General features: G+C 42.2%; 1 protein-coding gene across 1 annotated transcript; it reads left to right on the top strand.

Moving 5' to 3' along the window:
• The first annotated feature begins 4,717 nt into the window (after positions 1-4,717).
• On the top strand, positions 4,718-14,063 carry LOC124777832 (proline-rich protein 2-like). The gene is made up of 2 exons (XM_047253360.1): positions 4,718-4,869; positions 13,617-14,063. The coding sequence occupies exons 1-2, from the start codon at positions 4,831-4,833 to the stop codon at positions 13,926-13,928; spliced, it is 351 nt and encodes a 116-aa protein (XP_047109316.1). The 5' UTR covers positions 4,718-4,830; the 3' UTR covers positions 13,929-14,063.
• Positions 14,064-14,831: the final 768 nt, after the last annotated feature.

Genomic DNA, 14,831 nt, shown 5'->3' with positions numbered 1-14,831 from the left:
TCACAAGGATTTAAAGTCACTTAATCTTGTACAAAAAGGTGTGCATTATTCAGGAACACACATTTTCAATAACTTGCCAGCAGCCATAAATAGCTTAGCAACCAATGAAATTCAGTTTAAGAGAAGACGAAACGATTTATTGGTGGCCAACACCTTCTACTCCATTGATTAATTTCTCAGTAAAACCAACTAATATAACGTCTGCACAATTTCAGTGCAGTAATATGTTGATTGTCAATATATGTGTGTGTGTGTGTGTGTGTGTGTGTGTGTGTGTGTGTGTGTGCGTGCGTAAGTACAATCTAACTTCTGCACCATTTCTGTGCAGTAATGTGTTAATTGTACTATAGTAGTTGTATCACACGTTCATTACCCTATAAATAAATAAAAAAACCTTTTTTATTTTAAATTCAGTGGATTAGTATGTGTAAAATGACTCTTTCATATAGTGTTCATAAAAAAATGACGATCATTCCACTTGGGACCTGTGGAATGGTACATTAGCTTATTTGTTTTAGTTGTAAATATCTGTCATGTATTGTTAATTTTCTGACATGTTCTACAAACTGTAGGACCTACTTACTATGGATCAATTGGAATGAAAGTATATCTAATCTAATCTTAGAATTTCCCTTTTCAGATTGTCTAGCTTCCCTGCCATGTTGAGACTCCTTAAATTCGACAACCCGGTTCTTAGAACCTTAACCTCTGATTAGTCATTCAGTCTTTTTCTCATTGTTACCTTCCTTTGGCAGTCTTCTCCCGGAGATCGAAATCGGGGACTGTTGTGAAATCTTTTGCCTACAGAGAGATTATCAGGACACTTGTTCAGTTACAGGTATCACGTACTGTGGATACACATTATGTGTCTTTAATGTAGTGGTTTACACTGCCTTCTACATGCTCATGCCGATGATAATTGACTATTCGTCCGCCTTTTTAGCTCAGTTTCCTACCCCATGGGGCGAGAGATTGCTCTGGATCTCTGTCCACTCGTCCGCCCACTTTGACAATGACGTTGAGACAGCCAGGGTGACTTGTTATGCCAGAAGTCTGCGGTTGCCATTGATGATGATTTTTATTTAAAATTTATGCAGTGTCGATGTTCGCACCTGGGACCCAGGACGTTTTCATTAATAGTCAAAAGCGCTACACTTCCTTTTCTCTCAGTTTTCTTGTTACAGGTGGTAGCTCGTCCTCCCTTTGTCCTTGATTACAAAGGAAGTTACGAGGATGAAGTATCTATTTGCCACAGCCACTTTGACCCCTAAAGAAAAGATGACATCTACGCTAACTTTAGACATGCCCCCCTAACTATGCATATTCCAGTAGCTCTACCTAAACATAACAAACGAGGAAAGGGGAGGGGCGAGAGGTTTTCATATGTTTGTAAGAGAGAGGAAAGTATTTTGTATTCTAGTGATCACGTTGCGTTTTAGTGCTTGTTTATGTTTGTAACAGAGAAGAATTTTTCTTTGTTTGAGTAAACTCGCTGTGTAAACCATTGCACATAGTGAGCCTTCGCCTGCCAGTGGTACGCATATATTTTGGAACAAAGGTATCATTTGAGGCGTAGGTCTGTCAAGAATGGCAAGTGTGAAGGAAGTCAGAATTCGCTGGACCAGCTACTGGTGATGATCTCCACCCTGCAAAGCGGAGAGTCGGCCAGATGAACTTGGTCGAGACAGGAACGATTGTTAACCGTTGACGGTGACATACCACACAGAGCGTGCAATAGGGTGAAGACAAAGGGCGTTCGTAGCCCACCATATATGACGCCAACTATAAATTGGCTGCCTCAATTCTATCACACTGAGGAGCAGTCTTAGATCAAGGGTTCCCATGTAACTTGTACCAGGAAAGGGGTAAGATTCACAGAACATGTGATAAGGATGAATGTGGGTAGTATGACGAAAAGAGTGTGGGTATGACAAGCCGAGAGGAATGCAGCAGCTATGTTATTAAACACAGGAAGTATTGGCCGAAATTTTGAATGAAGTTGGGAAACTGAGGAGGCAAGTGCGCATACATATTGCAAAGCACCAGAGATCAATGACACATAAGGCCAGGAAAACGGAAGGGAGGCACCTGTGGAGCGGACAAAATGATACTGACGATCTGGAAAGAAGGGCGAAAGAGAAGGATGAAGGGGTTCTATGGGCAGGAGTAGAAAACGCAGTTCACAACGGGGTTACCTGTGGTGCCAAAAGACCGAAACGAAAGGGAAAGAACATTTCTCATGCTCTAATATGCGAAGAGAGCTTAACTGCCCCATTTATCTTGCACCAGGAAAGGAATTTCCAGGAGTCATAGTTTTGGAATACAGTTTAATAATTATATATCGAGATTACACGATATTTTAAAGCCAGTTCAGCACAAAAATATGCAGAGGAATCTCTCTTCTGAGGGTGTGGATGGAAAGAATGATTCCGCAGTAACGTCACAACGAATGTGTTAGTGACAGACCAAGCTTGAAATGGATAAACTTGGAGCAGAAATTGCGGCTTGTCCTTATCACAGGAACCATATCAGCATTCACCTTTATCGTAACCACGGAGGGTATACACTATGTGATCAAACGTGTCCGGACACCTGGCTGAAAATACTAACAAGTTCGTGGCGCCCTCCATCGGTAATGCTGGAATTCAATTTGGTGTTGGTCCACCCTTGGTCTTGATGACAGCTTTCATTTTCGCAGGCATACTTTCAATCAGGTGCAGGAAGGATTCTTGGGGAATGGCAACCCATTCCTCACGGAGTGCTGCACTGATGAGAGGTACATATGTCGGTAGGTGAGGCCTGGCACGAACTCGGCGTTCCAAAACATCCCAAAAAAGTTCTATAGGATTCATTTCAGGACTTTGTGCAGGCTGGTCCATTACAGGAATGTTATTGTCGTGTAACCCCTCCGCCACAGGCTGTGCATTATGGACAGGTTCTCGTTGGGGTTAAAAGATGCAGTCGACATCCCCGAATTGATCTTCAACAGTGGGAAGCAAGAAGGCGTTTAAAACATCAATGTAGGCCTGCTTTGTGATACTGCCATGCAAAACAACAATTGGTGCAAGCGTCCTCCATGAAAAGCACGACCACACCATAACAACACCGTCTCCGAATTTTACTGTTGGCACTACATACACTGGCAGACGACGTTCACCGGGCATTCGTCATACCCACAGCCTGCCATCGGATCGCCACATTGTGTACCGTGATTCGTCACTGCACACAACGTTGTTCGACTCTTCAATCGTCCAATGTTTACGCTCCTTACAGTAGGCGAGGCGTCGTATGGCATTTACCTGCATGATGTGTGGCTTATGAGCAGGCGCCCGGCATTGAAAATCAAGCTTTCTCACCTCCCGCCTAACTGTCATAGTACTTGCAGTGGATTCTGATGGAATCTGGAATTCCTCTCTGATAGTCTGAATAGATGTCTGCCTATTACAAAATACGACCCTCTTCAACTGTCGCTGGTCATTGTTAGTCAACAGATGAGGTCGGCCTGTACGCTTTTGTGCTGTACGTGTCCGTTCACGTTTCCACTTCACTATCACATCGAAGACAGTGGATATGGAGATTTTTAGGAGTTTGTAAATCTCGCCCACAGTCGTATGACACAAGTGACACCGACTCACCTGACTATGTTCAAAGTTCGTGAGTTCCACAGAGAGGCCCATTCTGCAGTGTCACGTCTAATGACTACTGAGGTCGCTGATATGAAGTACCTGGAAATAGGTGGAACCACAATGCACATAATATGAAAATCGTATATTTTGGGGGTGTCCGGGTACTTATGATCAAATAGTGTACATCACCCGCATTTTTCTCAAAATTTCGAACATTCTGTACCATTTTATAGTGTCGAACGCTTTTTTCAGATCAACACATTCTGTGAGCGTTTCTTAATTTTCTATCAGTCTTCTTGCCATAGAAAGTCGTGGGACTAGGGTCTCCCGTCTGGTAGACCGTTCGGCACTTTCGGAGTCCGTGAATTCCGCGGGTGCTACATTCTGCTCTCTCACGATGTCTAATGACTACTGAGGTTGCTGATATGGAGTACATGGCAGTAGGTGGCAGCAAAATGAGCCTGATATGGAAAACGTATATTTTGGGGGTGTCCGGATACTTTTGATCATGTAGTGTAACTATATGCGGCTGGCCACACTCTCCTTAATGAGGACCCAGTCCTGAACAACTACGGAAATGTGCTTGCTTTAAGAGTTTCAGGATGCCAACCTTACAAATATCATTGATGATTTACTTCAAATATAAGATTCTACAAGGCAGCTACAGGTGTATTTGTCACATAAATCGTTAATACCACGGTACAAGGCCATACACGTGCTTCATGAAATTACGTATGTAACATAACGTTGCACGCCACCCTCAGTAACGCATGACCACTTTCTTTTTCGATGTGACGGATAATCTCCAAAGTAACACACTGGACTTAGTTTGAGCTTTGAGAATCAGCAGGTAGATGAAGGAGTGTGCGGCTTAAGACGACTACTCTCTTGTTGAGTCAAGACACAAAAAGTTTCATGTACGAGTACTCCCGACGTAACATATTGGTTAATTTTTTCTTTGAGGCAGACATCATGGAACAAGCGGGTGTCGATGAAAAACTGAGCGACAATAAGATATGCAGTTGGTCGCAGCTGTGCTCTGTGACCTTGTGATACAACCGGATCCTCCACTGTCGCATTTGGACTGCAGTCCCTGCTCGGTCCCTTTGTTAAAGAGTCACGGAATTACGAGTACTCCACATCACGCAGTGGCGAGCCTTATAAAAGCTCTGCAGCCCGCGCTCACCTCAGCACTTCCATCACCATGAGGGCGACAGTGGCAGCTCTTCTCCTGTGTCTTGTGGTGAGTAGTAAGGACTGAGGCTTTATCGAAATTTGTGCTCTACGTATCTTTATTGGTACTTACTTTTACACCCACTTAAAACACTGAATGCTCCAAATGTACCACAATTTTCTGCCTGTAACATGCTAATCTCGAATCTAAGGGTCGGAAAGTGTTTACAACTTCGTCGGTTCTGTGGGCGACTTCATATTAGTTCCACACGTACAAATAAAAAGAGTTGTGAGGTTGTATCAAATTCATCAACTTCGTGTGAATCGCTAATGAACTATACACGCATAATATCAGTAAATAATCTGCATCCTCCTTCTTACTGGATCAATATTTGCGAGAGTGACAGCTGAAATCCGCGTCTGAGCATCCATACGTTATTACTGGCAGAGTTCAAAAATCGTAAAACATCAGTCCAAAAAGTTTCGAGAATATATTAGTACAAAGTACAGAAAATTAATATGGTGGTTTTAATGCTTAAGGTATCCTACGTACCCCTCCCCCCTCCCCCACTTGATTAGAAGACACAGAACATTCACACACCCACGAGTAACTGTCAGTGAAATCTGTCTTTGACATGTTGTTCAACTGGTGTGTCCTATTAGTTTGAAAGTCGGTTATGTCGTCAAAGCGTTAACACTTCACGTGAATTTCTGCACTTAGTCATTCTGCAGTGACTTCGATTTCATAACACGAAATCTCATCACCCTTGATGATTTGTTCGAGGAAAGAATTGTCCACGTGTTTCATTTCAAGGTAGTCACGCCATGTGCCCAGGCATCGCTGCTTTCGTTCAGGAGTCAAGACGAATAGGACAAACCTTTTACACAGTTTTCTTCTCTTCAAGACATTCTGAAGAATGCCTTAAACACTTAGAGATGTTGCTCCATTGCGATTTCTGACGCAACCGTGATTACACCGTAGGGTCGCACGTCGACTGTGTACTTGACACAGCCTACTTACCTGCTTAAACTGACTCGTTGAACGTATGTCTGTGTTTTTTAGTTGTTCAGGTTGCCACTGTAGTTACTGGACTGATTCGCTTATACACCAGAAATAAAATCAGGCTCGGAATTTTCTGGATGGACGGTGAATGTAGAAAAATGCCATCAGATTTTCTTCCTCGTGTCGTGCTGATACTCCATTTCTAATGCTGCTAATGATCTTGCATCTGCATACCTACATTTTTATGAATGATTACAGGATATTTGTTATCATCTGTGTCAATCCTTGTTCTTCACTCATGTTGTGGTAAAAATCAGAGTAGTACAACTCTCATGACACACAGCTAAATATGAGAAGTAAACAAACATAGCGATTAATCACGAAGATAAGAATTGAATTCATCATGAATCAAAAGCCTAAATTATTTCTATAGAGTAACAGAACAACAGTATTATTTAGTGTACTAGAAGCTCGTTAACGGGAGTAGTTGGCTTGCTTATTTATTCCATTCTGATGGTAGACAGAGGGGGAAATCAAATCTTATATACTGACGGCGAAAACCGCAACACCAAAAAATCATTAAGGGGCTCCGGAAAGGCTCAAAATCATGAAAAGTTCAATTTTTACTTTTTTGCGTTTTCTGAATCTGCAGACTATTACCTTTCAATAGCTATATAATTTATTCAATTCCGAAGACTACAACTATTTTTAAATTTTTTTTGAAATGTGTTCTACATGGGCGTGACCCACTGTGGCGCTGTTAAACTGCTGTTAAATGCTGTTATTATTAACGTCCGTGTTCATCAGGTACATTTTAGTGATGTGAGATAAAGTATGTGTTGTGGCTAACCTGTGATGGTTCAATATATATCGCTGGTGTGACTGTCGATTGTTTCATGTTTATTTACTCTGTCGTTATCTCGAAAATATTCGTAATTAATTCTGTTTCTTGAGTCTCTGTTTTGTTGAAGTATAATAATGAGTAAAAGTAAAGTTATTAGAAATCCTCTGAAGGCTTTTAAGAAAAGGAGAAATGTTGGAAAGCCAAAGGTATGTGTTATTACTGTAAACAATAAAGACGATAACCAAGTGAGTGAACCTAACCTCTCAAGTAAACCTGCCCATAGCAGTCAAAGTGGGAAAGAAAATACTTCACAGAAGAAGCTTGGTTCAATGAGTGAAAACTGTGAATGTTTTATGGGCGAATCGGATGTGAATGAAATATTTGATATGTCGGTTCTCAAAGTAATTTTTTCAAACTGTGTAAGATGTATTCATTGTAGTGAAGTTGGTCTGGAACTCTCCATAATAAAGCACGTAGGACTTGCTAGTGAAATACAACTGAAATGTGATAAGTGTTCATACATGACCACCTTTTGGAACAGTGTTGCAGTAACTGCAACTGAAGAAAATGGTAGCAAAATCTACGAACACAACAACGAGCGATGCTTATTTTAGACAAGGAACGCCTTCGGGCTGCAGACAGGGCTGTAAAGAGTCTAGAAATACAAGCAAGAGTAAACAGGAGGAGGAAGAAGAGGAAGCTGGAGGAGGAGTTTGCAGAGGATGAAGATAATCCATCCTATGGACTTGGAATGCACTAAAAAGTTAATCCAATCTTTGTCGCTCGATTCCCAAAACTTTTATTTTCTCATACTAATTACATGTTTTCTAAGGATCTTCCAAACATATTTGTTTCAGACTTTCAGTAAATGTTACACAGTACCTTCTGCATAATTTAACACAGCCTTTTTCCAAAAAACTGTATATTTTTGAATATATAAATAAAAAATTGCAAAAAAATGTAGTGAATTTTCATTACAATTGAAAAAAAAATCATCTTTAATAACTGAACTAAAATTTTGTAAAATCCCTGTGTTAAGCTGTAGCCCATATTCCAATAAATAATCTGTAAAAAGTTCAACTTCCTACCTCAAATACTTTGTGAGGAAAGATGTAATTTATAAGCGTTATTTTAACATTGCAAGTATAGGGCTTTCCGGAGCCCCTTAATGTCGAGTAATGAAATTTCGGGAATAGATTTGCCGAGGTAACATATTTAAATCATTAACATTGCAAGATCACAAGTTAACGTAAGTGCGAGATAAGCCACTGCAAATTTGAAATACTGGTACATTAATAATCGGTGTAGCCTCCAGAATGTTGAATGAAAGCGTTCAAATGTGAATGCGATCTGTTGTACAGGTGCCGGCTGTTAGTTTGCGGTAATGGGTTCCACGCCTGTTGCACTTGGTCTGTGAATACATGAGCGCTTAATATTGTTTGTGGATGATCTGCAATATCACGACTCACTGCAGAGCATATTGAGTTACAACAGAGGTACGTGGGTGAGCGTTATCCTGTTGAAAACACGACCTGGATTGCCGTTTATGAACGGCATCACGACAGGTCGAATTATCAGATTGCCGTACAATTTTGCAGTCAGGGTGGGTGGAATAACCGCCGGGGTGGTCCATTTGTCACACGAAATCGAATACACCTCAGACCATAACTCCAAGCGTAGGTCAAGTGTGTCTAGCATGCAGGCAGGTGGGTTGCAGGCCTTCATCTGGCATCTTTCTAACCAGCTCTCGTCCATCACTGGTACCGAGACGCATGCAGCTTTCATCAGAAGACACATCTGGCCTTCACCATGCCCTCCAGTGAGCTCTTTCTTGACACTACGGAAATCGCAAATAGCGGTGGCTTGGGATCAGAGGAACGCACGTTACAGGGCGTCTGGCTCGGAGCTGTCCTTGAAGTACCCGATTTGTAACAGTTCGTTGAGTCACTGTGCTTCCAGCTGCTGCCCAAATTGCTGCTGTAGATGCAGTACGATGCGCCAGATCCATACACCGAACACAATGATCTTCTGTCTTGGTAGAGCCACGTCGCTCTAGCTGCTGTACGTTCTCGTGACCACCGCTACCAGCAGCCCTATACAGTGGCTGTCCTTCCAAATCTTTCTACAGTGTCACAGAAGGAAGATCCAGCAACCTGATTTACAGGGCCAGCCGCGGTGGTCTAGCGGTTCTAGGCGCTCAGTCCGGAACCGCACGACTGCTACGATCGCAGGTTCGAATCCTGCCTCGGGCATGGATGTGTGTGATGTCCTTAGGTTAGTTAGGTTTAAGTAGTTCTAAGTTCTAGGGGACTGATGACCACAGATGTTTAGTCCCATAGTGCTCAGAGCCATTTGAACCATTCTTTTTATCTACATTCTTATACTGCCGCAAGTAGCGCGACTCTTATGCGACTGGTGCGAAGTTTAAACAGGCATCTTCCTTCAGCTGCAGTACCAACTTTCGTTTATGTGGCGCAGCTCCTTCTTGATACTACGAAATCTTTCCGTCAGTGTATATAGAGCCACAATGGCAGGGAGGGGTGATGGAGATGAAGAGTGAGCACAAGAGGTTCCAGAGAAGGTCAAAAATTCTTCATTGAAGCATCTGTGTAGCACACCAGGTCAGTGGACGACTTGCCTCTGAATTGTGCTGGGCTGCGTGCCTGCATGCCCCACGATGCTGCCGCAAATTCTCTACAGTGCGCGGGCGGCCTCGTTGCATAAGCTGGCCCACAGTTTCCGCGCGTGTATCCTCGTCAGTATCTGCTATGGCCCTGTGCGGTGCCTCGGTTGTCTCACAGTGGGAAATGCTCATCGCTTAGAGGCGCCCGTCCTCCGATAGAGGAAGATGGCTGGCATGCATGGGTGGGAGGGGGGGGGGGGGGGGGGGTGACCCGCTGCATCCTGAGCAGGAGACTACCTAGCTGCTGAGGTAGACATGGGATTGTCTGCTGCGCTGTGGCACTAAATCCGGGAGGGACTTAGTGTGTAGATCTGTTGCCCTGCTGTGACCTCAAACCGGTGACTTCTGCTGCAGGTCCATGTGATGACCTGCCACAATCCTGTCATGCAAACCTGAGGATAATTTCGTTGCAAACCGTCTGGTACTTACAGTCGGCAGTGGCATATTTGTTGTGCATATGGTCCAGTACCAGTAACGTATCCTAAAACACCACTATCACTACCAATGTGGAAATCTGCCTTGCCACTTGCTGCAGGAGCTTGTGCAGTCCTGTTGAGTCCTCGCTACAGTGCATCGGCCTTGGCGAATTATCAGAGTGAGAATGTCCTACGCTAGTCTGCTGGCAATGCTGCTGGAATACACTGTTCTAGTTCACATTAATATTGTCATATATGGTCAGTATGCTGCAGTATGTATGAACCTAATCTTCAGTAAGAAACATCTTTTTCTAGGTGTAATATACTTATCTCCAATAGACTATCCCTTTGATTTACTGATCATAATAGAGTATGAATGGCACACTAAAGGTCACTGAAGTTAAAAGAAAGATACGTTGAAAAGAGTTGATTGCAGGACATAAAGACTGTTTTACTACATACCCATCCTGTTAAGATTTTCTCTTCAGTTAAATATCCCAGCATCATCCTTATAGGTCTTGTATTATTGCAAAGTTGTGACGTATATAAATTCCATACAAGATAATTGCAATCTCATTTTACTCTGAAAAGCCAAAGAAACTGCTTAACATCGTACAGGGCCGCCGCGATCACGCAGAAGTGTCGCATCACGACAACACGACGTGGCATGGAACGAGTAATGTCTGAAGTGGTGCTCGAAGGAACTGACACCATTAATGCTTCAGGTCTGTCCATAAATCCGTTAGAATAAGAAGTGGTAGGTATCTCTTCTGATCCGCACTTTGCATGGCATCCTGATATGCTCAATAACGTTTATGTTCTTAGACTTTGGTGGCCAGCGGAAGTGTTTAAACTCAGAAGAGTGTTCCCGGAGTTACTCTGTAGCAATTCTACGCATGTGGATCGTCGTATTGTTCTGCTACACTTGACCAAATCTCTTTCGGAATGCACAGTGGCCATAAATGGATGCAAGTGATAGGATGCTTACATAAGTGTAACCAGACGTATCAGGGTTCCCTTATCACTCCAGTTGCACACGCCCAACACCATTACAGAGCCTCCACCAGCTTGAACCGTCCCCTGCTGATATGCAGTGTCCATGGTTTCATGAGGTTGACTCTATACAAGTACACGTTCATAAGCTCGTTACAATATGAAACGAGACTCGTCCGACCATCAACAGTCCAATGTCGGTGTTAACGGGCTCAGGAGAGGCGTAAAGCTTTGTGTCGTGCAGTCATCAAGGGTACACAAGTGAGCGTTCGGCTCCGAAAGCCCATATCAATGATATTTCGTTGAATGGTTCGTACGCTGATACTAGTTGACGGCCCAGCATTGAAATGTTGCAGCAATCTGCGGAAGGACTGCACTTCTATCACTTAGAACGATTCTCTTCAGTCGTCGTTGCTGCCGTTCTTGCAGTATCAGCGATGTCGGAGATTTGATGTTTTGCCGGATTCCTGATATTTACGGTACACTGGTGAAATGGTCGTACTGAATAGTCTCTACTTTATCGCTGCCTCGTAGATGCTGTGTCCCATCGCTGGTACGCCGACTATAACACCACTTCAAACTCACCTAGATCTTGCTAACCTGCCATTGTAGCAGCAGAAACCAATCTCACAACTGCGTCAGGCACTTGTTGTCTTGTAGAGGCTTTGCCGATCGCAGCGCCGTATTCTACCTGTTTGCACATCTCTGTGTTTGAATACGCAAACCTTTACCAATTTGTTTGGCGCTTCAGAGTAAGTAAAAGATGATCTGATGCTAATTCAACTGGAACCCTGTCCAGACATTTGGGGTGTCAATAGAATCTACTGTGGTGTCGAGAATGAGACACGAGCGTCAGTTCCTTTTGATTTTCTTCATACGCCGATATCTTTCGTTACAGATCAAACTCCTAGACGTGAAACAGCACTGAGACTGTCATGAACATTAATGTCGGTTGTTTTGTGCAATTTTTACGAGTTACATCCTTATAGTCGGCGCCACAGTTAAGAATTTCTCCAATTTTCTCCAAGTGCTTCACAGTTATGCTTCACATGTCACTCCTGCCTGCCAACACGGCGACCTTGAGAATTTGACTTCATCAACAGCATCACCAATCAACTCAATAACCACAGACACTATGGATACGACAACTATTACTTTTATATGTCATATTTGCACTCAGAACATAAGAATGTCAGTGGTGTCTTACTCCAACGGTACATTTTCTCCTTTTAATCCATACCTATAAGGTAGAAGAAAAAAACTTATATTAACCATTATTAAAGAGGTCAGTGACTTAGAAAGGAGCTGAATATCTGTCAACAAAGATTTCTGATCGTTCCCCTAATGCCATAAAATAACTGACATACAGCAAAGCAAGTTTTAAAGGTAATTTAATACCATTTCTTCAGAACTGTTCGGTATATTCCATAGACGAATTTTTCTGTAAGAACTGGCAGTCTGTAAAAATAATAAAAACACCTAGTTATTAGGTGTAGTTATATGTGAAGGTCGAAAAATAAACGTGTCCGCTAATGTTAGAACTATTGTACAGACATCTTGCATCTCATTATTTCCACATAATTTCACTAATAAAAAAGAAAAAAAATGTTCAAATTTCACCACATTGCTCTTCCTTTCAAGTGTCGGAAACTGGTTTGACGCAGCTCCCCGTGCTACTCTAACCTGAGCAATCCTCTTCGTCTCTGTGTAACTCCTGTGTAGCTTGAAGGCCAAAAAATTAACACGCCAACTAATGTTAGAACTATTGTACACATATCTTGCAAGTTATTGTTTGCACATAATTTCAGTAATAAAAAAGAAAAAAAAATTGTTCAAATTTCATCACCGTTTCTCTTCCTTTGAAGTGTCGGAAACTAGTTTGACGCAGGTCCTCCTCCTAGTCTAACCTGAGCAATCCTCTTCGTCTCTGTGTAACTACTGGAAGCTCTAACCATTTGAACCACCTTAATAAAGTGATGCCTTGCTCTCCCACTATAATCGACCCCCCCACAACACACTTCACACTTCCTTCTATTACCAAACTGACTCCTCAGGATGTGTCCTACTAACTGATCACTTCTTTTAATAATGATGTGCTATAAATTTCTTGTCTCTGCAATTGTATTCAGTACCTCCTCAATAGGTATTTAGTGTATCCGTCTAATCCTCATCAAGGTTCTGAAGCAATACTTTTCCAAGCTTCTATTCTCTTCCTGTTTGAGGTACTTATCATCAGTGTTTCATTCTCGTAGAGGGCTACATACCACACAAATAATTCAGGAAATATGTCCTAACACTGAAGCTCGTATTCGAGATCAACAATTTTGTGTGTTTCAGAAACACATGGCTTCACTGTTGTCATCCACAATTTATATATTCGCAATTTATATCCTCTTTTCTTCGGCGACTGTTATTTTACTGAGAAAACAAGAAAATTACTTTTAGGTCCCTTCTTAAGCTAATGCTTTCAACAAATATAAATAATTCATTATCTATTTCTTATATAACTTCTTTATTACCTGTTCTGGGATATCAAGTATGCCGTAACAGTAATTATTTATTATTTCTTTTCTGGCGAAAAACAAATAATGGCATGAAACTACATTAAATTTGCATGAATGCATAGGCATACATTTCTTTGTGATTCCTTGAAGCAATAGACAATAATGGTTGATCATGTTCACTCATTCAGTTTCTGCAATAAAACGGTAAGACTGGTTTCTAATGTGCGTCAGGGTAAAGAAACGCATCTGATAATTCAGTCCTAATAGTACAAGTCATAATTTCTGCGATTCATTGTCGTCGTTTCAAAACTACATTAATCTTAATATCCCTTCAGAAGGAATACCACTTAATTTCCATCTATATTCCACTACAGGTATCAGCATGCCGCAGCCAAGAGACTCCACCTGGCCCTCCTGGACCAACTGAGGGGCCACAACCAACTGGTCCACCAGGCCCACCAACCGGAGGTCCTGATCCAACTGGTCAACCTACTGGAGGTCCTGAACCAACTGGACCACCAGGTCCACCAACTGGAGGTCCTGAACCAACTGGAGAGCCCCAACCAACTGGTGGGCCTGAACCAACTGGAGGCCCCCAGCCAACTGGCGAACCTCAGCCTACTGGAGGACCTGAACCTACTGGACCACCAGCGCCGCTTATCCGTATTTGGCGTGGTGTTTTCTAGTGATGCAAGATTAGCACACCAGGAAACATTACAGGATTTCAACTCTTTCTTGTTGAAGTTAGCCGAATTAATTGATGGAAGTGTTCTTATGATACATAAAAATTAATTCTGATTAAACCATCAAAGAAAAGGTTCCATTATTGTTTTATTTACTGTGTACTGTAAAATCAGCCAATTCTCCAAAAACATGATACCACTATACAGAAATCATTACCTCACCAAATCCTTCACCACAACATTAGCAGTTCCAAAAGATGCTGTGCATGGCCGAAGGAGTCCGTATTACCGACTATGTGAGGTTCATGAATTGATTCGTTTCTGGCGAAAATCAAATAATGTCGTGAAACTATATCAAATTTGCATCAATGTATGCCTTTCTTAATGATTCCTTTAAGCAATCGACAATAATGGTTGATCATGTTCACTCTTTCATTTTCTGTAATAAAACAGTAAGACTGATTTCTAATGTGTGTCAGAGTAAAAAAACTAATTGGTCTTTCAACTATATTCAGCCTTTGATGTTCTGTGATGCACCTTGTGATCTAAGGAGATTTCTTTGAAACCTATTTGCCCATCATTCACTTACAAATTTTTTTACCATGTCCGCCCCAATAGCTCAATGGTCTGCTTGTTGGATTGCCACGCATTGGGGCCCGGGTACGCTTCCAGGTTGCTGGGTGTTGTGCTGTCCTCATCATCATTTCATCCCCATTGTCGACGTGGAAGTCACCCAACCTTGCGACGCACTCACTAAGACTTGCACTTGGCGACCGAACTTCCCGTCTGGGAACTCCCAACCACTGACACCATACGATCATTTTTTCCCATTTGTTACCATTCTTTATGTATGTGAACTAATACACATATATAATTAGTTGGATAGTGTGATTCTTAAATTTCAAG

Source organism: Schistocerca piceifrons, chromosome 2 (assembly GCF_021461385.2).
Source record: "Schistocerca piceifrons isolate TAMUIC-IGC-003096 chromosome 2, iqSchPice1.1, whole genome shotgun sequence".
Lineage (NCBI taxonomy): Eukaryota > Metazoa > Arthropoda > Insecta > Orthoptera > Acrididae > Schistocerca > Schistocerca piceifrons.
The sequence above is the reverse complement of the archived record's forward strand: the minus strand, read 5'-3'. Positions and strand labels throughout refer to the sequence as shown.

Coding starts and splice junctions, on each gene's coding strand:
- LOC124777832 (XM_047253360.1), top strand. CDS start 4,831: ATGAGGGCGACAGTGGCAGCTCTTCTCCTGTGTCTTGTG. Junction 4,870..13,616: donor CTCTTCTCCTGTGTCTTGTG/GTGAGTAGTAAG, acceptor ATTCCACTACAG/GTATCAGCATGCCGCAGCCA.